The sequence below is a fragment of the Cricetulus griseus genome, chromosome 6 (assembly GCF_003668045.3).
Source record: "Cricetulus griseus strain 17A/GY chromosome 6, alternate assembly CriGri-PICRH-1.0, whole genome shotgun sequence".
NCBI classification, from domain to species: domain Eukaryota; kingdom Metazoa; phylum Chordata; class Mammalia; order Rodentia; family Cricetidae; genus Cricetulus; species Cricetulus griseus.
The window spans coordinates 140,859,193-140,883,022 of record NC_048599.1 but is presented as its reverse complement, the minus strand read 5'-3'; the positions used below and the strand labels follow the sequence as shown (position 1 = coordinate 140,883,022).

General features: G+C 51.5%; 1 protein-coding gene across 4 annotated transcripts in view; it reads left to right on the top strand.

Moving 5' to 3' along the window:
- The window catches only part of Ntng2 (netrin G2), a 61,882-nt gene extending 38,366 nt beyond the window's left edge, over nt 1–23,516 (top strand). For 2 of the 4 annotated variants that reach the window (XM_035446610.1, XM_035446609.1), the window contains 4 exons: nt 10,347–10,519; nt 12,746–12,772; nt 16,925–16,999; nt 18,706–20,518. In XM_035446610.1, the coding sequence (XP_035302501.1) occupies nt 10,347–10,519; nt 12,746–12,772; nt 16,925–16,999; nt 18,706–19,361 (931 nt within the window). In that variant the 3' untranslated portion in view covers nt 19,362–20,518. Of the gene's footprint in view, nt 1–10,346; nt 10,520–12,745; nt 12,773–16,924; nt 17,000–18,705; nt 20,545–21,855; nt 21,991–22,550 lie in introns of those variants that run through there. The other 2 variants (XM_027423095.2, XM_027423091.2) reach the window with 2 other exon arrangements.
- Nucleotides 23,517–23,830: the final 314 nt, after the last annotated feature.

The window sequence follows — 23,830 nt, the reverse complement described above, 5'->3', positions numbered from 1 at the left end:
CAGACACTGACCATCATTTTTACACAGCACTGAGGGCTAGGATTTGAACTCCCCCCCCCTCTCCTCCCACCTCCCTCTCGACTCCTGCCCCATTTTTCCTCTTTCCTTCCCTTGTTTCTTCTCTCTTCTTCACTCACTCCCTCCCTCCATCTTCCTCTCCCTTCTCCCCTTCCACCACCCCCCTCCCCACAGAAGTCAAGAGCTTACTCCCTAGTCAGGCAATGTGTTGTTTCGCACTTAGGAAATTTTAATGACAAGACTGAAAGTCCGAGGTCTGATTCAAGCGCTCCTTTCATAACTGAGACCCAAAGAAGTAACTCTTGAAGGTCACCCAGGGAATCAGCCATGAGGTCTGGGCCAGAAGGTAGCTACTGAGTCATCATTGAGAGAGTGAGCCCCCTCAACCCCCACCCCACCATCCTAAACAGTGAGGATGGGAATGGAGCATCCACCTGCCCCTGACAGGTCCTGCAGGCTCTCTCTCTCTCTCTCTCACACACACACACACACACATACACACACACACACACACACACACACACACACACACACACACACACACACTGTCCCTTTCTTCAGGATTTAATAATTTAACCTGATGGCTAAACTGGGTCAACCACAGGGTCTGGACATGAAGTTGGAGTCCGAGCAGCTTAGAGCCTTGCCTTGAGGTCGTGGGGCAGCAATGCTTGCTCACAAAGGCCAGGCTGCACAGCTACTCCACACCCTATGCTGCCCCCAGAGACCTGAATGATGGCCTTGACCTGGGGTAGGGGAGTCCTGCCTTCTCACCCAAGAAAGGGGAGAAGTGGGGCCTTGTGGGTATTCTCTGGATCTGGTTAATAATGCAGGTGCTGGGGGTAGCAGGGCTCTGAATTACTCACGTGTTTGCTTATTTATTTTCCTTACTTCATCTCCCAAGGGTCTTCTAGATTAGAAAAGGAAAATCACAGGACAAAGGCCTGAGTTGGGGGAGGGATGTCTGTGCCAGGGATCGGGTGGGGCAGCTGCGCTTCTGGGAGCTCATGTCTGTCTGAGAGCCAGACAATTAGACCTCCAGCACTACCCCACTGCAGAAATGGAATCAGCAATCATTGAACATGTGTTTTTTAATTATTCCCTCCCCCACTTCCTCTTTTGAGACAAGGTCTTGTATAGCCCAGAATGACCACCATACATACATATTCTGTATGTAGCAAAGGATGACCTTGAACTTCTGATCCTTCGCCTCCACATCCTCAGTATGGGATATAATGGAATTACTCTCATGCACCCCCTTCTGCAGTACCTCACAGATTAGGAAACTGAAATAGGGTAAATGTCTTTCCTATGTCCACAAGAGTAAGTGGCTAGCAGGGCCCAGGGAGCAGGGCCACCTCCTGTCAGGCTCTGGGAAAGGAAGAAGGAATTAGCCTCCATGTGTGAGCACCTACTGTGTGAGAGGGCTTTGTGTCATGTCAGCTTTGCATATATGTGCCTGCACCACAGGACATGCACCAGCTTCCTGTCCATCATTCCTTCACTCATTTCTTCACCCATGAATGGCCAGTGTTACTGGTCTCCCTGACAACCCATATACAGGGGGGCAGGGGCCATTTCTGCTCCCATTCTACAGATGAGCAAATGGAAACCCAGATTGGCTGATAACGTGTGTACCTGTGCTATGCAGAAGCACTGACCACTGCCGAGCCTCACCATGTCTGCCTTGGCTCTAGGACCACTGGGTGGTCGGCCATGGAGAGCAGCTGTGGGCCTGGTTGACTTTTGAACTCCCAGTCTGGTACCACCTTTAGTCCACTGTGACTCCTCAGAACTTCTATGGCCTTCCCAGGCTTCAGTTTCACCATCTGCATATTTGGGGGAGGATTGTAAAAGAACTCACAGGGGTTCTCATTCCAAGTGAGAACTTCAGGGCCATTTGTCTTTACCTAGAACCATTGAAAGCCAGAGAGTACAAGTCTCCGATGGCTGATGGACAGACATTGCTGTTGAGCCAGATCTGGGCCTGCAGTCACTCACCTGAGTCACCCACATGTATCCATCACTCTCCTCCGTGCTGCTGAGACAGAATTCACACACCACGCATGCACCCTTTAAAGTGTGATTCAGTGCCCTTAAGATTCACAGAGGGCTGGTGAAATGGCCCTTACCACCAAGCCTAGCAACATGAGTTTGATCCCCAGGTAGCACACTGTGAAGGAAAGCACGGATGTTTGAAAGTTGTGCTCTGACCTCCACACATGCTCTGTGGCACTTGCACACACAAAATAAATAAGTGTAATTTAACATTTTCAACCTCAGTTACATAGGGAGTTTAAGGCTAGTCTGGTTTATATGAGACCATCCAAAAGAACCTCCCCCACTTGAGATAGGGTCTCTCTGTATAAACCACGCTGGCCTGGAACCCACTATGTAGACCAGGCTGGCCTACCACTCACAGAGATCTGGATGCCTCTGTCTCTAGGGTGTTGGGATTAAAGGTGTGAGCCAGCACATGTAGCAATTTTAGGACATTTTCACCACCTAGGAGGAAATCCTGCTGCCCACAGTCTCCACTCTCCCCATAAGTCCAGCTATCTTGCACTAGTCCACTTGCTGTCTGTGCAGTCTGGCCTTTATGGACAGTTAGTGGGAACTGACTTATACAATGTGTCTGGCTTACTTTGCTTAGCATTGCACTTTCAAGGTTCATCCAGGTGCAGAATGAACCAGCACATCCTTCCTTTTATGACAGAATAATACTCTATTTTCTGTATACACTACATTTCATGTATTTGTAAATAGATACTGGGGTGGTCTTCAGCTTTGGGATGCGATGCAAGAATTCAAGAACAGGCTTTATTTCTTTTGCATGTGTATCCCAGAGTAAGCAGGGTTACTTTAACATTTAACCTCTCATGCATTATCTCCCAAAATTGCCTCAAGCACCCCATCATAGGAAGCAACTCTGACTGTGTTTTGGGGGGAATGATGTTGAGGCATAGCAGGACTGATAGGAAACAGGGCTGACAGATGCCTCCTCAAATAAATGACATTGTTGTTCAACTTGCCACCCCTGCCTCAAAGTGTTAGTTCTGGAAAAGGGGAAAGAGCCTTGCAGCAGGGGCCAGGCAGAGGGAGCAGAATGTATAAAGGCCTAGAGGACAGCAAGGTCAGAACTCAGGCCAGACAGAAGTAGAGAGAGAGGGAAGGAGCAGCGACAGTAAAGCCCCCGAACCTACCACCCTGACACATAGAAGCAATGGCCTCCGGAGGTATTTGTGAAGTCAGGAGAATGAGGAGCCCCTGCTATTAGCTGGGATGGTGTAGCCCAATAGTCCTTGGGCAGTCTCCTTTATGCCAGCCAGGGCAGCTCTCCTGCTCCTTAGGGCAGTGCCAAAACCAGGATACCTTTTGTGTTCTGGCATAGCAGGGTTGGGACTGGCAGGGTGGGGCCTGAGCAGAGCCAAGGTCAGGGAGGGACCCACTGCATGGCCCTGGACAAGCCACTCCCCTCCTGTGCCACCCTGGCCGCTGGGCTCTAGCAGCCATCCTTCCTGTTAGCATGGATGCAATCCCTTCTAAGACCCAACTGATCTTTTATGCATTTTTAATAAGCCAAGGTCAATGTTATCACCCAAGTTGATGGCAGTCTTTTCTCTACGTAGCTGATGTCTAAAAATATCCCCTCCTCAGGCCAGAGGTGTGGAATATACTCCTGGTTTTCTACAACTGGGTGTTCCTCTCCAGCTGGCTCAGCAGGGTGTTAAATAAGAATTCAGAAGAAGAAGGAAATCTTTGGAGGTCAGGTATATTTTGCAAACAAATTTCTGTCAAAGTTAAGCAGGTTTCTTTCCCGAAGGACTTGTCAGGGACTTTGGTACACTAATGTGCACTGTGAGTTGGATTGTTGCGGGTGTACCCCTGCATGTTTGACCAAAGAGGTTCAGGCACAGGACCTGTTTTTTTTATTATTATTATTTATTTAACTTTTATTTTATGTGCATTGATGTGAAGGTGCCAGATACCCTAGAAACTGGAGTTACAGACAGTTGTGAGCTGCCATGTGGGTGCGGGGAATTGAACCCTGTTCCTCTGGAAGAACAGCTAGTGCTGTCAATCGCTGAGCCATCTCTCTGAGTCATCTCTCCATCCTCTCATGGGACTTCTTTTACATGGATTTCTGACACCCTAGATTCCTGGGGCCCAGTGTTCCCAAGAGGAAGAACACACAATGCCAGCTAGTGCCTACCATCTACCTCTGTGCCTTTGGAGGAGTGAGCTGACTTCTTCATGCTCCACCCTTTAGGTCAGAGCTGCAGTGAGAGCTCTAGGGGCAAAGCCAGCTTCGGGACAGTGTATGTAAACTGACACGGGCTAGACATCTGTCTTTGTTTCTTTGAGGCTGTGATAAAACACAGGACAAAAGCAACTTGAGGAAGTAAAGGTTTATCCTGACCCACAGTTCAAGAGGACAGTCCATGATGGCTGCAAAGTCAAGGCAGCATATCACATCCACAGTCAGGAAGCAGAGAGAGATGAAGATGAATGCATACTATAGTTCAGCTTTCTTTCTCCAGGATACTAGCCAGGGAATGGCACCACCCACAGTGGGCAGGTCTTCCCAACTCAATGAATGCAGTCAAGATTAACCTCCCCCACCCCAGGCATGTCTAGAGGCCCTGGGTGGTTCTAGATCCTGCCAGGTTGACAGTTGACATTGCCATCACAGTATCTGTCCTGGTTTCCTTTCTGTCAGCTGTGACAAAGCACTCAGACCCAAAGCCACTCAGGGAGGAAAAGGTTTGGCTTACACTTCCAGGTCACAGTTCATCATTATAAGAAGCCCAAGCATGAAGCGAGGCTTTGTTATTTCACACAAGATTACCTCCAGCCAGATTTCACTCACAGCCACAGGAATACAGCGGAAACCATGGAGGACGCTGCCCGCTGTCTCACACGGGCTCATGCATAGCTAGCTTCCTTATACAGCCTAGGACCACCTGCCCAGGGAATGGTGCTGAGCACTATAGACTGAGCCCTCCTGCATCAATTAACATTCAAGACAATCCCCACAGCTATGATGCAAGCCAGTCCAATCCGGACCTCGTAAGGGTTTGGACCAACGTGTCATATGTGATTTATGTTGTAAGATCATTTGGAAAAATGTTGCCATACACCCCCAAATCCTCTGTTCTGCCAAAGAGTGTGTCAGTGTGAACCTAGAAAGCCTAAAAAGCTGGGATGGGCTCAGTGGGTGGAGTGCTTGCCTGGCATGCATGAAGCACTGGCTTCCATTCCTCCTGCACTACACAATCGGGTAGAGATGCTGGCCTGTGATCCCAACACCCTGGAAGTAGATGGAGGTGTAGGCAGGAGGATCAGAAGTTCAGGGTCATCTTCAGCTAGTTGGAGGCCTAGGATACACAAGACTATGTCCAGGGAGAAGAAAGTAGACATAAATTTAAATCCTGCTCCTCCTTCCACCACTTGCCTTTTTTGGGGTTTTAGGGTACAGGGGTGTGTGTGTGTGTGTGTGTGTGTGTGTGTGTGTGTAATTTGGGGGAAGGTGAGACAGCACCTCACAATGTAGCTCAGGCTGACCTGAAACTCGCTTCATAGCCCAGACTGGCTTTAAACTTGTGGCAATCCTCCTGCCTCAGTGCTGATTACAGGCATGAGCTCCCCACTGGGCTATAGAACTGGGGCTTCACTGTGACCACTCTGGTGTCTTCCTTTGTCATAATCCACGCTCTCTCCTGTGTGAACCCTGTGACCTCTGGAGTTGGATCTGGCTCCATGTCCTCATCTACAAGAGGAAGATGACAGTGGAGTGTGGAATGAGAGCATTTGGGAACTGTGGCCTTTTGCCCTCACATTCAGAATGGTCCTTGCAGCTGGAAATAGCCCTCACTATGTGCATTCATGACTGTGTAATATTCCATCACTTGAGTGTATAGCACTTTAATTTACAATGGAGTTGTGCCCCAATGGACCCTCATCAACTGAACATCACAGCGTAGTGTAGCCTACCTTAAACACATTCCCACTAACCAGCCCATGGTTGAATAGACTCTCCCACACACTAAGTTTTTCTTATAACAAAATATCAAATATCTGGTGAAGTTCATTGCATTCTGTATGAGAGTGTAAACAAAATGGCCACCTGGATATGCCTCTGCCCATCATAAAGTTAAAAGACTGAGGGAGAAAACATCGTAAGTGGGGACCTCCTGTACTTCAAATTCCCTTACATATCAGGATGACATGTATGCAGAAGGCCATGAAGACAGGCAACCTGGACATCCCAGCAGATAGTGGGTATTTGGTGAGGTTTGCCTCCCACATCCCTGCCCCAGAAGGTGTCCCCTGCTAAGCCCTGTCCCTAGTGAGGGGGACACAAGCACAGGAAGAGAGGCAGAGACAAGAAGACCAGGCTGAAAGTCCAAGGGGCATTAGCTGTGCAAAGTGTGGACATGAGGAGGCCAGGGGTGCTGGGCCTCCTGGGAGTATATAAGAAGTGGGGTTCTGACCTGAACAAGGGGGAGCTCTTGGTCCCCAGACTGATAGCTGGGAAACCAGCATGGGACTGATCCAGATGCCCTGAATGTGGGTGTCAGTGAGGAGACCTTGGGAATCTATGGGGTCCCTTGTAGTAGACCAGTACTTATCTCTAGCATAGGAATGGACTTTGGGAATCTATTCCACATGGAGGTATACTCCCTCAGCCTAGACACAAGGGGGTTGGCCTAGGCCCTATCCCAAAGGATATGACAGACTCTGAGGACCCCCTATGGAAGGCCTCACCCTCCCTGGGGAACAGAAAGGGTATGGGATAGGTAGAGTATAGGTGGGGGAGGGGAGGCAGGGGAAGAGGGGAGGGAGAGGGAACTGGGATTGACATGTAAAACAATATTGTTTCTAATTCAAATAAAAAAAAAACAAACAGAAAAAAGGAAAAAGAAAAAAAGAAGTGGGGTCTGGGAACACAGAGCATCACCCAGCCCAGGCTGGCAGGGGAAACATGATAAGAGGTAAGGATTCAGCAGACATCTTCCCCAATCTCATCCTGAGCATAGAACTCAGGGCCTGGCATGCCACTCCCCAGATCCCAGCAACAATCTTTATGGGATGATGACAGGAACCCAGGATGCTTGCTGGTTCCCTGCCTCGGCTCTGGTGCCCAGACAAATCCATGTGCCCAGAGCAGCCACCATGCTGTAAAATGTCAACTAGTCCATTTCGCCCCAGGAGAACACCCCCAACGACCACCATATCAGTCTCCTCTCCATCCCAGGCACCTCCTCATGCTCTTGCTCTTTCTAGAAGGTTCCCCTTCTAGAATGTTCTTCACATTTTGGGTTCAGAGATATTCTTCCTGGATACTTTTCTGCTCCCCCAGTCTAAGCCAGGAACCCCAAGTTCTTCTTTGGGTAGAACTTCACACAACAGTTAGCAAGCATAACTGAAGAGCTAGACACCAGCCCTTGTTACTAATACTGCTGTTTATAGAGCAGGTTCGCAGACCAGCAGGAAGACAGTTCCAGCTCTTGGGTACCCCTCTCCCTATAGCACATGGCATGCTCATCCTCTCACACTTCAGTGGTGTGGCTGTTACCATTGTGAACACATTTGTTAACTAAAGTCCAGCTTTTACAAGATTCCCTAGAATTCGGGCATGTCCCCGTCGCCATCTCATAAGGAACAGTTACTCTGTCCAAAAATGCCCTCTGCACTCTTCGTTTGTCTTTCCATTCTGTTTCCCCTGTCCTGCCACTGCCCACTCATCACTGACCTTTTTTTATCGTCTCCTAGTTACACCCAGTGCTCATCAGAGAAGGGACCACCATCTCCTTTGCCAATCATTTAACTTACTTAACTCATTTAACTCCCCAGCTCAGAGTCTGCCACATTAGTGCTGCCCTATAAATATTTTTCCTTGCATATTTTAATAAAAATAAGATTCCATTCAGCATACAAGTAGGCAATTTGCTTTTTCCAAATATTGACAATATATCTTGGGAGTCTGCCCATCTCAGAATAGGCAGGCTTGTGCACACATGCACCTGCTTGCCTCCCCAGATCCCCACTCATTTTGTGAGTTTTGTCTTGGTTTTCTGGACAAAGACTCTGTAGCCCTAGCTGACTTGAGATCCCCCTGCCTCAGCCTCCTGAATACCAAGGACTGCAGGTGTGCACCATTGTGTTCAGATCTCTTTAACTTTCTTTTTTTTTTTACATTCCCACACTCCACACACACAAAGAGAGCCAGCTCCAGCCACCATCTGAGGTCTTTTTCCTTAGTGTCTCTGCTGTGTGGTCCTCTGTCACCCAAAAACCACTCAACTGTCCCATAACTGTACTTGTAAATATTTCTGGATCTCTCTAGAAGACAGAGACTATAAGAACCAGTGAACAATAGCATCATGACAGTTGATATGCAGTAATACCATAAACACCCCAAGTATCGGTTATCGTGTGCCCTCTAGGTACACTTGGCATTCATCTGAGTGTGTTTCCACCAAGACCCAGCCAGGTGTGTACCTGGCCCTGGACTGACAAGCCTCTGAGGTTCCTCAAGAGTTTGCTGGTGTCCCCTCCCTTTATAGCAGCCTTTATCCTCTGTCACCCATCTATTGAGCTGCCAGGTACCTGTCTGCACTGTGTGGGCTGCATCCCACTTGGTGGCATTCAGTGTGTGGCTCTGTCCTCGGTGTTTCTGGTCCAGATTTGGTCTGATTCAAGTGGTGAACATTCTAGAAAGTTCCTTTTCTGGTTGTGCCATCTGTGTTCTGGGCTGTCATGGCTCAGTGCCTGAAGCCCTCCATTCTTAGGGTCCCTAACTCTATCATGAAATTCTTCCAAAAAAAGGAAGGTGCCCTCATTGATGTTAGGTTACAGAGGTAGAGCTTACAGAGAACAGGCAGAATCCATGCTTGTTGCTTTCCCTTTATTTACCAGTTTGCACAATGATGAAATAAATGGTAAATAATACATGAATTAACTGGGCTGAGAATCTGGGGTTCTTTCTGTCACCCTCAAGTGCCTGGGTCTGAAGCCTTCAGCCAGGACTCTGCACAGAGAAGGTGCTTGGGCATGGCTACCACCTGTCACCTGTCTACCCACCTCAGTTAAGAGCTAAGATAGATGGGGAGATGTGGCCTAGTGGGCCAAGGGTTTACCTAGTGTGCACAAAGCCTTGGTTTCAATCTCTAGCACATACACACAAAACAAGTAAAAACAAAAGACGATTGTGGGGCCAGAGAGATGACTTAACCCATTAAGGCAGTTGTCCCAAAACTTTATGATCTGAGTGTCATCCCCAGGCTCCACATATTGGAAGGGAGAACCATCTCCCAAAAGTTGTTCTGTCTTCCACACCCATGCTGTAACACATGTGCACGCGCGTGCACACACTCACACACCCCCCCACACACATGTTAAATTAATTTAACTATTAAAAATGTGTGTGATAGCCAGTACCTATACTCCTAGCTCTTGAGGGGTAGATATGGGAAAATCTACCTTCAAGGCCTTCCTTGACTATGTAGCTAATTCAAGGCCAGCTTGGGCTATGTGAGATGCTCTCTCAAATAATAAAAAAATAGGCCAGGTGATAATGGCACACACCTTTAATCCCAGCACCATGAGAATGGGTGTCAATCCCAGGTCAGTGATGAGTGGGCAGTGGCAGGACAGGGGAAACAGAATGGAAAGACAAACGAAGAGTGCAGAGGGCATTTTTGGACAGAGTAACTGTTCCTTATGAGATGGCGACAGGGACATGCCCGAATTCTAGGGAATCTTGTAAAAGCTGGACTTTAGTTAACAAATGTGTTCACAATGGTAACAGCCACACCACTGAAGTGTGAGAGGATGAGCATGCCATGTGCTATAGGGAGGTAGAAGCAGGCAAATCTCTGAGTTCAGGGCTAGTCTGATCTACAGAGAGGGTTCTAGGACATCCAGGGATACACAGAGAAAATCTGTCTCAAAAATAATTATTTAATTAACTAATTAATTAATATAAAAAGGAGTTAAGGTGGTCAAAACACTGAGACATCTGGCACAAGAAAATCTCTCACCACCTAAGAGCAGAAGTTCAGGAATCCAGCCACAGAGGGACGCCAAAACCAACCTCAAGGGGTCCAGAGCATCCCTGGCTGGGAAAGGTCTCCAAACCATGAGAATGGGTGTCAGTCCTCTTTGTCTTGAAGGAGAGTCTGAGGGTGCAATGAACCACTGGCCTCCAGAGTCCCTTCCAGGACAGCCAGCACAGTCCTGGCCACTCCTGCTCCTGAGCTCTTGCCTTCACCAGAGGCCTGCTCTGGAGCTCACTGACCTCCCCCGTCCTCTGGTCTCTTCAGGTGCAAGTGCAACCTGCACGCCAACCTGTGCACAGTGCGAGAGGGCAGCCTGCAGTGTGAGTGTGAACATAACACCACAGGCCCTGACTGTGGCAAGTGCAAGAAGAACTTCCGGACACGGGCCTGGCGAGCTGGCTCCTACCTGCCACTGCCCCACGGCTCTCCCAACGCCTGTACGTATGTAGCCAATCCAGTGACAGTCCTCATGCTGTGCCCCAGGACTGTGGCTCACATGTGCACTTGCATGCATACACACACACACACACACACACACACACACACACACACACAGAGGAGGGGACAGATCCGCTCAGAGAGCAGGGCAGGAGACCCCCATGGAGATTCTGGACAGAAGGTCCAGGCAAATGTCCCTAACAATGAGTGCTTGTGGGGTGCTTCACATGGTGCTTCTGGCACTGAATCCCGAGCCTCGCTTCCAGTAGCCAAGAACTAACTTTCACATTTTGCAGAAGTGTCTTTTGAGACACTTGTCTGAGTCCCTGCTCTCAACCCAGTCTTGTCCCCACCTCACTCAGATATCAAGGGAAGCCACGTGAGAGTTTGGCCCATACATGTCTGCATCATGAGCACCCTTTAAGGGACCCTCATGCATGGGGAACCCCCAGACAGGCTTCATGAAATCACAGCTCCCACAAGTCTCCGGGGTGCAAGCAGGAGGGAGCCTAGGCTGGCTTCTCAGATCCCTGATACATGAAATACACCAAATGACTTGCTCCAGATTGAGCCTGCACCAGGATCAGTTACCACACATGGCTTCCTTGAGACCTTACAATACCATGGGAGTGCCATGACTACCCCACCCCTCCACACCCAAATGAGCCCCCTGAGGCCCAGCCAGCCCAGTGCCCTCCTGGTTCCACAGCCAGTTCCAGCCAACATGGGACCCAGTGACAAGCCAGGGTCCACATAGTTCCCAAATCACATGTCCCATCTGGCACCCTCCCTCACCCCTAAAAGATTCATGTGGCTTTAGAGTGATCAAAGCTGAAGGCTGCAGCAAGGCAGACGGTGACAGGCATTGAGCGTGGGCTACAGCCGGCACTGTGACAAGCCTTTGAAGGCATGACTTGCCAAGCACTGTGAGGCACTCAAGGGTCTTCAAAGGCACAGAGGGGGCTTGGCGGGCTGCTGGCCTGCCCCCCTATCTAGCTCCCTCCCCCTGGGTGCCTCTCCCCATCTCTTTGTCTCCTGAACCTTCCTTTAGTCCTTGTTGCTACCTCTCACTGATGGCCTTGTCTCCCCTCCATCTGCCCTACAGCCATACCCCACCCCATTACTTGCGATTCGTTCAGCCTCCCGACTGTCACCTCCACCATCATGGACCAAGACTCCTACCCGAAGAATACCTAGGAGGGCCACTGTCCCCTTGTCCTGTCAAACAGACAGACAGACCCCAGAGTGGCTTTTGTATGTCTTATCTCCTCCCTGATTTAGGAACTGTCCCTGCCTCTCCCCCACTTCCCTCTATCTACCCCCTCTCTGGGACCTCCTCATCACAATCATAGGGGGCACCCCCCCAGATGCCCACATACTTCAAAGCCTCGGGGGCAAAACCCTAAGTTGTCAGTCCCTCCAAATACAAGGCCCCTGTGAGATCACCCTACCCTCTCCCTCCCTTCCTCCCTATCCCAAAGCCAAAGTCCTCTGCATCCAGTCTTCTGGGACTGGATCGTCCCACTGTATCCCTGTGCTTTTCTCACCCTCAAGACCAAACTCTGGGGTCACCTTTCCTCTGCACCCCACTCCTAGCATCTGAGTCCTTGCTTCAGCTCCCACAATCCCAAGCTCTTCCATAGCTCATGCATGTGGTACCTGCTGGGGGCCTAGGTAAAGACTGGCCTGCCCAGCCCACCGTCCCCACCACAAGTCCTTTCTCAGAAACACCTAAGGAAAAGCCATGACTGACCCCTTCCTTTTGTGACTGTGACAGTGCCACTCAGGGTTGGTGACATCACTGGTTAAACCAGTCCCAGGCTTCCATTCCCACAGTGACACAGAACACGGAGAGACCTGGATTCAGCTCTCACACTATTGTCTCCCAGCAGGCCACACCTCCTATTCCCTGTCCTTGGAGACATTATCCTGCCTTAGGGATGAAAGTTGGGATCAAACATAAGGACGCTTGTCACAATGTCCTGGGGAAGAAATAGTTCACAGTGTCCCTTCTGAAAAACGGACTAAAGGCAGCCTTCAGGCAGTCCATGGTGACAGTCTCCATCAGTGTGGTCCCAGAGGCTGCCCCTGTGACCCAGCAGAGTCTCAGGCTCTCTAAGTCTCCTTCCCTTCCATGGGCTCCCCCTGCCTTGTACACTGTCCTGTATCAGGTGAAGGTTGTCAGGCCTTGTCTCTAACACTGCTACCCTCCTGTGCCCATACAGGTGCCGCTGCGGGCTCCGCCTTTGGCAGTAAGTATGCGCACTCAGTACAAGACTCTGGGGCTGGCCCTGGAGAGTGGACATGAAGAGGCCTGGCCTATGTTCCCCCTGCATCTAATCACAGCAATCTGCTTCTCCACCTCTCACCCCAGGTCTCCTAGAAGCTTTCTCATGCTGCTTTGGAAGAAGGACAGGGCCTTTGTGCATTTGTGGTCCCCTGACACCTACTGAGCGGACAGACTCCCTTGTCCTGCCACACTCCATTCTGTCCTTTGTACACAGCCAAGAATAGGGGGCCTTCTCTACTAGTGGCAGTATCTGTCCTCTGTTTGACCACTTGGTACCTCCTCCAGGTAGTCTCCACAGCCAACTTGCTCTGCCATAGGCTGGAGGGGCAAGCTCTGATCCCAATTCTTGGGATGTCTTTGGTGTGTGGGGCCAGGGAAGTGCATCTGCAAGAGTGCAGGTGTCTTTGAAGTCCCAAGAATGGTCGAGATGTCTGATGTGGGTGCCTGACGACTCCCATCCACATGGTCCTGCTAAGTGTTTAGTGGAGTCAGGTGGCTGTGCAGAGCAGGGCACTACAGATCTCATTTAGACATTGCAAACTCATCCCCATCCTAAAAGAGATCTACCTACTCCAAGAGTCAGCAGGAAAGGGCTTGTCAGTGTCAAACTGTGGCAGACCCCAAGCCTCAAGGATGCTTCCACTCCATCATGTTTCAATGGGGACATGCCCTTGACAGCCTGCCCTGCCTCAGCCAGGCTGGCCCCTCTCTGAGATGCTAGTGGGCAGAAGGAAACTGAACTCTGCAGGCATCACTGGTATTCGCCCCCAACATCAGAGAAAGTGAAGACTTCTTTGGGATGCCCCTACTCCACCCTCTCTTGCTTTCTCCATGTCTTGCCAGGTTCCAGCAGGTTCCGAAAAGACCCTGCCCCCAAAGCCCCTGTGGCCACTGAGGCCACAAAGAGGGGCCATATCACTTCTACCCCCTCCACATCTACCACCCGAGTCTCTACAGCCCCCAGCACCCCACAGTCCACAGGTAGGTGTGAGAATACACCCAGAGATGCCTGTTCCCTCCCTTCTTGCCTCCCTCACTCAGGGAAGAGCAACACTTGCTTGCTTCTTAGAGTAGAAACTGTAAGCATCCTAGCCCCATTAAAGCACTGGCTGAGGGGTCCCCAGGCCATCTCAGGAAACCGTCCCAGCCGGGAGTCCTGGCCAAGGCAACCACTGAGGCTCCTGTAATCTTCTAGTTCCTCCAAGCATTGTAAAGAAGGGTGCAGAGGCCAATGTAGTGAAGGGGACAGGGGATCTTGTAGGAGGGTGCCCATGGCAGCAAGTCCACCCTATTCAGCCAGAGATGATACCTTGTCACCCAGACATGCTTGTCATACATCCACGGAGCTGGCTCAGACTCTGTCCCTTCCTGGCCCACCTACTGGGTCCTCTGTCCAGCTGCTGGCCAGTGGGGAGAACAGACCCGATTAGTGGAAGAGATCAGGGCAGGAAGGGCCATGGGAGGAAGCAGATTCCTAAATATTTGGGAGCAGAGACAGCCCAGGCCAGCTTCCTGCCTTACAGCAGTGACTACAGCTGTACACACAAGCCTACAGACTTGCCTGGCTGTTTGCCCTCCCAAAGCAGGATTTGTGCATCCAAGTGGCATGGGATCCTGGTGTGACCCTCTGGACTCATCTGGGGAAGTCTTAACAGGTCTAGTCCACTATGGACGCTGGGAATCTAAAAGGATCCCTCCTCCCAGAGGGTACCAGCAACATGGTGGCCAAGGAACTTCCTTCTAGCTCCAGTAGCACATCCTCCCCGACCCTTCTCAGGGGAGACATGATAGCAGCTCCTTGTTCCTTGGACCTTCTTCTCTCTCATCTGTTGCCCCTGCCTAGACACTCCCTGGCAGGTAACATCTGAGGACAGAGATCCCTACAGCAGCTGGGGAAGGGATCAACCCTACACTCTATCTTGTCTCTGTCTGCTGTGCAGGGTGGTCTCTCCAGGTCCATTGACAGCCTTGAGAAAGTCACCTTCCCAGGACCATACCACAGCTCTCTCTGAACCCTTCCTCTCCATGGGGACAAATATATGGGGCTGGACCAGGAGATGAAGACTTTCAGAGGAACCTCTTGCTGCCAGGAACCCCTCTGAAGTGGAGGAATCTGGATTTTGAGGCCGAGCTTCTGCTGGAGACCTTTGCACTTTGTTGAGCCTGTGATGGGCAGAGGGGAGCAAAATTATCAGGAAGGGGAAGTGTGCTCTGTCTGTGATTGACCAGTAGTCCATGGAGGGCAGGAATAGGCACTGGCTGTAAGGAACTGAGGGACCTTGAACCCACTTGGAAGCTGTGTGGGGCAGACTAAAGTTAGAAATTAAATATGAAAAGACAGGGAGCCCACTAGAAGGACAGGATCTGAGTTATGAGAGACCCCTGGAACACAGGGCTGGCTGACTCTAGGATTTTGCTAGGCATGCCCATCCTCCAGGCTGCAATAGCAAACTCCCAGTGAGAATCAGATCTGCAATTCTGAGCCCGGTGCTGAATGGCTGAGCAATAAGAGGAGGAGGTGCCTTTAAGGTAACAGCCAGCTGCCTGCACCTTCGAATCTAGGACATCCTTAGCTGGTGTGTGCATGGCCACTTGTACCCAGAGTCCCCAGGACACTTGGCACACCTTTGGTCTGGATGCTGCTTGCATTCAAGTGTCTGGATGGCTACACAGCATAGCATTATCTTCCCGGCCTCACTGGGGGAGGGAATTGAGGCTTGGGGAGGAGTTACTGCCACTATAATATACAAATTATACCTCAATAAAGCTGTTTTTTTTAAAAAAAAAACAAAAACAAAGAAACAGCTTTATAAGGTCCCAGGAAACACACAGGGCTGACTCCATTCACTCCCTGCCCTCTCTGCCACTTGGGGCTACTGCCCTGAAATCTCAGGTGCTTGGAAGTGGTCCTAACATTAAGACCTAGCTAGCATGGGCTCTTGGTCCCAAAGGACCCTTGTCTAGTTTTGGCACATAACACAGGACACCTGAGCATGCCCCAGCAAAACCCAGGCAGCTTTCTCTTCCTGGACCAGCACCTTCTACCAGGTTCTCAGACCTTTTTGGCTGCAGCCCAGATGGGCCTTGAAACCCCAGCCCCAGATGTTTCTGTCTCCTGCCAGTGTCAAGCTTCTGGAAGGCAGCTCTGTGCTGGAAGCCCCTAATCTTCCCCAGGCTCCTAGTGGGGTGGGGGGGGAGACAAGCTCAGAAGCAAGATGCCTTCGGGTGGATTTACCAGGGCTCTTAATTAAGCCCTTGCCAATTTGGGTCCTGCAGCCTTGTCTCTTCACTGAATACCATATTAATGTCAATTTGATGTCCAAAGGCTTCAGGCTCCCAGCTGGGAATCTCCCGCCGTTTTTAACTGTTAGAATTTTTTTTTCTTTCTCCATCAGTCATCACAGGTAATCCTTTTCCAAGGAAGGCATCAGCTTCCCCTTGATGCCCCCCAATACACACACACACACACACACACACACACACACACACACACACACACACACACACACATCCTTCTTCCAGCTCTGTCCTTTGAATTTGGCAAAGTGATTGCTGCCTGTGCTCCTTGCTTTGTGTCCAGCTCTGGAACTGAATGTCGGGGGTGGGAGAGTTAGTAACCCATGATGAGGTCCCTTGATTCTCAAGGCAAGGATCAGAGGGTGGAAGGGCAGTGATCAGAGAGTCGAGTTAGACATCGGAGGACACTCTGTGGAACTGTCTAGAACCTTGCTCAATGTGTCTAGCATCCTGGCCAGGGCATTGTCCCCAAGTACTGCATCAGCCTGAGGTTTCACACACAGGACTTGTTCCTCCTGGCCCTTAAGCTGTAACAGAAACCACACAGAGGGAAGAGTCTTTGAGGCCATGTCCCAAAGAAGGGAGGTCTATTCAAAGCCCACAGAGCCTCAGGCATGGGGGCCTCCTCTCCTCAGGCATCAGTGTGTGCACATCCTCTGCAGGCTGCAGTAGCATAGATGTTGCCTCTGTAGTGGATTTGGAGCCAGGTCCTTTGGCCAGTGTAGACAGCCTGTAGTATTGCTTTTTCCAGAGGTCTCTGGAAGGGTGGGGGTGTCATCCCTCATGTGACTTGATTTCTTCTCTTCTTCCTCCCAAGGGCAGACCAAGCCACCTGCTGTTGCCCCCCTTGGGGACAGCTCCTTCTGGCCCCAGGTGTCCATCAGTGCAGAAGGTATGGGGGCAGGGCCTATGGTAGGCCTGAGACCCTGGAAGCTCCATCTTGGGCCCTTGGGCCCCTCCCTCTGTAGTAGGGATAGCAAGCTTATATGCTGGGCCTTGGGTAGGAGGGAGAAAGAAGTGGGAGAAGAACTCAAGAGTAAAGCAACGAGGTAAAGGGCCCAGTAGACCCCTCACCCCAATTCCCAGCTCTGCACCTATTGGAAGCCAGTAGTCGATATCTCTAAACCATCCATCCCAAGGGCTCCAAAGTTATGTAGAAGGGCTCCCTCATTACAGGAAACCCTCCTCTCCCTCCCCCACAATGTGGGTCACAGGATACTTGTGCAACTGATAGGGCTCAGAATAGGGGTGACTATGAATAAATAAAGGAGGCAGGAGAGGCCTGAGGCAAAGACTTAGCCCAGCAGTGGACAGTGCCGGTTAAGTAAGGGTGTAAGCCATGTAGAAGGCCCCAGGACCAGGTCAAGGGCACTATTCCCCCACTGTAGGGGAACAGTCAGGAGAGGGGCTCATCTGTGGTGGATGTGCATTGCTAGCTTGGCTCTTAGAAGGAAGGTTGTCCTCAGAAGGAAAGTTATCCCTAGATGACCTGTTGTCAGCCCTGTGGTCCTTGCTCTACCCCATCAAACACCTCAAGCTCCCCTCCAGCCCCAGAGAGAAATGAGCCAGACTTTGAGCACCCTCTGCTGGCAAGTTATTGCACAACTAGGAGGGTTGGACCTTTAGCTTCTAGCATCCTAATGGTCCCACAATCCTCTCTAGTGATAAGTACACTAGTCATCCTCTGCTCTTGCCCCACTGGAGAGACAGAAAGTCCTTAAGAGGAGCACAGAGACTGGTTTCTCTGTGATAGTAGCATGCTCACTTCTAAGAATGGGGCTAGGCACTGGTGGGTTCCAGGTAGGGAGGGGATGCATTCTTGGCTTAATGACACTTGTAAGTCTCATCCAAGGACCTGCTCTAGCTGGAATAGAAAGATGTCCTCATACAGAAAGAAGATGCAGTCTTAAAACTATTTAAGAATATTTATTTTATGTGTATGAGTGTTTTGCTTGTCTGTATGTGTGCAACTACATGCATGCCTAGTGTCCGTGGAGGTCAGAAGAAGGTGGTGCATCCCCCAGAACTCTGGAACTGGAGCTTCAGTTATGAGCTGACACATGGGTGTTGGGAACTGAAACCATGTCCTCTACAAGAGCAACAAGTGCTTCTTAACCACTGAGCAATCTCTCCAGCCCCAAGATGCTGTATTTAATGCCAGGTTTAGACTCAAAATTTGATGGCCAGGGGAGTTCAGGGGACAAAGGAAGAGAGCAGAAGGGCAGTGACATTTGCTTTCAACCATCCAAATATCTCTTAGTGTTAGCAAATGCCTCAGCACTAGGTTGGGAATTAGGAAAGGGATAAGGTGCTCGGAGATTGGTCCAGCAGAAGGATAGGTGTCCTCGGGGGACCAGAGACAGTGGGTATGCACTCATTGCTACAAAGTGCTTCAACCTGAGACTCTGAAGAGAATCTCACCTAACACCCGAGGGTCATGTGGTCTCTCCCTGCCTCAAATGAGAACAGGTGATAGGGTTGCCTGGAGCCAGCCCAAGGCACTTAGAAGCCTTGGTCTAGCTTATCCCTGAGTACAGATAGCCTGCCCTGGTGGATGGACCATGGCAGGTGTAAGCACTTGTTTCTCGTCTCTCTAAGCTGTGGCTACCTCGGCTGCTGCCCCCTCCCAAGCCAAGGGCTCTACACTTTTCCAGCTCAAGCCCAGATCTCCTCAAGTGATACCCATTGAAGAATTTCAAGGTAAGATGACCTGGGCCAGGCCTCCCACCTTTTCCCCAGATCACTGGAGAAAAACAAGGCAGGATAGGACTAGTCAGTGCCAACTCAGAGAATCCTCCCAAAATAGCTGGGTCAAGGTTAAGCAGCATCTCTCCGGCCCCAAGGGAGCGGAAAGCAGGGATGAGTCAGAAGGCAACTCCGGCACAGTGGGCAGGCACATGGCAGGAGAAGCAGCTGCCACAAATAGCCTGACCTGGCTCCCCTGGGAGGTGTGGCCCAGGGGCTTGTCTTGGTTGGAGTGGAATCTGGAACACACTGGGTCACTGGCAATGCTCTTTGGGACATTTGGAGGATGCTTCACCTCCTCGGTGTCTCTGGAGGGCCCAGGTGAAGGGACAGGTCAGGCAGACCCATGGGTGAGCCCATCAGCTCACCTAGATGTTTCTCAAAGGCATTTCTCCAGGGTCTCTTGTGTCTTTGACTATATGGAGACTAGATCAGCACCAACCTGCTCATCACAAGAAAGAGGGAGCTGCCAGGCGATGGTGGTGTACGCCTTTAATCCCAGCACTTGAGAGGCAGAGACAGGCAGATCTCTGAGTTCAAGGCTAGCCTGATCTACATAGTTCCAGAACAGCCAGTGCTACACAAAGAAACCCTGTCTTGGGGGAGGGGCAGGAAGAAAAAACAACTGAGTGTGGCAGGCTGGAGATGTGCCTTGGTTGGTAGAGTGCTTGCCTGGAACACAGGAATAAACCCTGGGCTGGAGCCACAGCACAGCACTAACTGGGTGTGGAGTTGTATACCAGTAACCCCAGGAGGTGGAGGTAGGAAGGTCAGAAGTTCAAGGTCATCCCTAGCTGCAGATTGAGTCCAAAATCAGCCTGAGTTACCGAAGACCCTGTCTCAAAACAACAAAACCCAAAACACTTGTGGGGGGGATGTAAAAGGTCCCACGATGGCTTAGAGGTAACTTTCCTTGGTTTGAACTGAACAATGAGATTCAAGAGCTGGGCTGGGACCAGAAAAAGCCAGATGATGCCGAGAGTCTATGGTGCCAATCAAGCTTGTGGGGAGTTCTAGCTAGTAAGAGGTTCTGCAAGGACTTACAGGAACAGGGACAGTAGCCAGTTTCTCTCTTCCAAAGCAGCATGGGAGGAAGGTTCTGTCCATCATGTCCACATTTGTGTATGGCTCAATTCATCCACAGGCCCATGAGGGGACCGTGGCAAACATGAAACCCTCTGCAAATGCAGCCTGCAGCTCGACCCCACCCACCCACCTTGCATGAGTCAACTGCTAAGCAGCCCCAGCACAGGGGCATCTTTCAGATAGCACCATGCTCTGACATCAGTCAAGTGTTAGCATGCCCTGCCCTGCCCTCCCTGACTCCCTGCCCACGGGCCTCCTGGGGACTCAAAGCTGGCAGAGCTAGCCTTATTACATCCTGACCAGGAGCCCCTTCCCAATCCTTCTTCCAAAGATGCCTCCTCCCACTTTCCCTGAATATTCTTGGGTATGTCCTCTGTTTGCCTCAGTTTCCCCCAAATGCTCATTGACCCTGGTGTTTCTCCCACTTGGCTGGTCCAGACTGTGAGTGCTATGGCCACTCCAACCGCTGCAGCTACATTGACTTCCTGAACGTGGTGACCTGCGTCAGCTGCAAACACAACACCCGAGGCCAGCACTGTCAGCACTGCCGCCTAGGCTACTACCGGAACGGCTCTGCCGAGCTGGACGACGAGAACGTCTGCATTGGTAAGCACTGGTGGCAGGAATCACCCAGGGAGGTACAGACACTCCTTCGTGAGGGTGTGTCCCTCAAGATGAGGGTGAGGTCCTCTTCATCTGGGCATCTGGAGGTGACAGAAGCTAGTGACTATAGGCACTGGAAGCAAACACGGCACTAGTTAGAGCCGAAGGCTTACTGTGCACATTTGGCTTGTTCCTTGTCCTCTCTGCGCTCCTCTGAAAGTTGGACAGTGGACAAGGCACACGGTTTCTCTGTCTCTCCTCTGTTGTTGAAACAGCCTTATAAAGCTGTGCCTGCCATCGTGGGCACTCACTCTTTCTTCAGCGTTCTGTTCCAACATTGGCTTTTCTGTAGAGAAGTCCCATGGTACTCCTTGGGCCTGGACAGGGGACAGACCCTAAAACCGAAGTCCCCAACCAACACCCAGTAACATAGACGGGCAGTCAGGACTGCTTATCTCTCAGCCTGTTTCCAGCAGGAGCCAGGTCTCAGACTTGTGAGCTGCTGGATCCTAGCCAGAAGCCAGCATGACCACTGCCCATTCCCCCTCCCCCCACCAGCAGCACCACCAGCACCACCTGGCCAGCTCAGTTGCAAAGCTAGGGCTGTCACTCTGGATCATGGCTGAGGCCTTCAGATAATTCCATCAACTCTAAAGTGATCAAACAGAATTGTGTTGCCAGTGTCACACAGGGCCAGCTGCAGGGGCAGGGCATGACCTCTGGATCTGATTAGAGGTGTCCTTTCTTCTTGTCTGTCTGTGCCTCCATCTCAAACCAAGGACTGGGGGGTCAGGGACACACACACACCCTACACACACACACACACACACACACACACACACACACACACACACCCTCCCCTCAAACCAACTAGACCAAGCAGGGAGGAGAGGTAAGCTGCTGGTTGCTGTTCCTCCTCTAGCCTTGGGAGGGAGGGTAATATACACTAGACAGCCTCCTGGACAGACACCTGTCACACTCTTGGTTTCGGGTTGGAAATAATCAGCCCCCTTCAGCTGTTCAGAGAGAGGGATGGGACTGGCCCAGGACTCACAGTGCGATGAGGAAAAGGGTGTTGGATGCCAGGAGAGGAAAAACTATATAGTGCCTTCTCTGGCCATGTGGATGCCCCGGCCGCCCCCACTGCAGCCCAGCCAGGAGCCCTCTTGTGGGGAGCATCGCCAGGGAGCCCAGAGACCGAGCTAAGAGAGATATAGACAAGGGATATAAAGGTTGGGTTTGGGGCAGGACCCATTTGAAGGTGTACACAAGCCCTTCTGACTGCACGTACCCCTTGCACTCCCCCCCCCCCAGAATGTAACTGTAACCAGATCGGCTCTGTGCACGACCGGTGCAACGAGACGGGCTTCTGCGAGTGCCGAGAGGGAGCGATGGGACCCAAGTGCGATGATTGCCTCCCCACGCACTACTGGCGCCAGGGATGCTACCGTGAGTAGACCAGCCCCTGATGGTGGAGCTATCAGACTGAGGGAGTGGTCTAGGATGGTGGGAGGGGCCTACGTGGTTCTGCTTCGGGCTGGGGTGGGCTTCTAGCAAGTGGCTGCAGCAAGAAGGGACTGATGCAACCATGGGAGAGTTAAAAGTGGGTGGGTGGGGCTCAAGTGGGTAATGACCGGTCTTCAGTGGGCAGAGTCCGTGGCAAGTGGGAGCCAGCAAGGAGGGGAGTTGGGGGTTGAAGGGGAGCTAGCTGGCTGGAGTTGGCGGAGGGCACTGCAGTTTGCACTAAAAAAATGAAGTCTGAGAGAACGCTCCAGGTACGCGCGGCAGAGAGTGCAACTCTCTGAAGGCAGATAGCAGATGCTCCTGGAGAGCCGGGCAGGAACTGGAGAGAAAGAGAGTAAGAGTCAAGGGAGGGGGACAGGCAAGAGCCCGGGTCCACCGATCAGGGATATTTCTCATGGTGTGGTGTGCGTCCTAAGCATCGCGAGTCCCACCCAGGAAGCCCAGTCCCTCTTCCAGTTGCCTCAACTGTCCCCTCTGGCCCGCAGCCAACGTGTGCGACGACGACCAGCTGCTCTGCCAGAACGGCGGCACCTGCGTGCAGAACCAGCGCTGTACCTGCCCGCGCGGCTACACCGGCCTGCGCTGCGAGCAGCCCCGCTGCGACCTCGCTGACGACGGTGGCCCAGACTGTGACCACGCGCCAGACACCGCCCCGCGCCCCGACACCCTGCTCGGATGCCTGCTGCTGCTCGGGCTGGCCGCCCGCCTGGGTTGCTGAGTCCGCTCTAAGGGTCCGGGGGTCCCGGGCCCGGCGGCAAGACGGGTGCGCGGCTGAGCTGCTCCCAGGTGCTACTCGCAGAGTCCTCCTGTCCTCCCTGCTCCATCCGCGCTCATCGGCCTGCTTGGCACTGTCCTCGCCGCCCACATGGGGCGCTGTGGAGCCCTGGCCCGGCAGACTGCGACTCAGTTTTTTCTTTTTTATGACCCAACATCCCTATCATTTTTCCTTTTTCCTCTTTCTCCTCCTCCTCCTCCTCCTCCCCCTTCTCCTCCTCCTTTCTTCTAATTCTTATTCCTATTCCTCCTTTCTTTTGCTGGCGGTGAGGCAGGGAATGGGGAGAAATGCTGCTCACCCACACACACAGAACTCTTGCGCACACCCCAGCGCCTAGGCGTTCCTGGCTGGTACCATCAACCAGGGGACCCAGAACTCCAGTTGCCTACAACTCTAGTCGCCGACTTGACTCTCTTTTTTGTATCTTTCTTTTTTCTTTCTTTTTTTTTTTCTTGCACTCAACAGACCCCAGGCCCCCAAGGAGGCCTGGTGACAGAGGAACTCACTGTCTGAGAGAGGGGTAGGACAAAGGGCGGGGAGGGGTGGAAACCTTGTTTTCTAGAGAACTATTTTGTTTGTATCCACTGTCCCTTGTGAGGAAGGACTCGGTGGGAGCTGGTCACCGAGGGTAGCTGATGGTGTACAAGCCCACACACAGTAAAGGGAGTTCACAGCTGCCTCCGCCCTCTTGCATTCTGTGTTGATAGACACTTCGAAGGTTTGGATGGAGAGGAACCCACACAAAAAAAAATCTTTAAAGAAACAATTCCCTCTTGGGACCACTCTCTCCCAATCTGTCTTCTCCTGGTATTCCTCCCCCTCCCCCAATTCCACCTTCAGCCAAGCTGCTGGCCACCACCTAGTAGGTACTTTTCCAGAGGTGCCCCCTTTTCCTACAGCTCCCCCCAAATTCAGAGCATCTGTTACGGAAGCCCCAGGAAGATGACTCAGGGAGAATTCTCGGAGGCTGAACCCCATGCTCATTTGTAA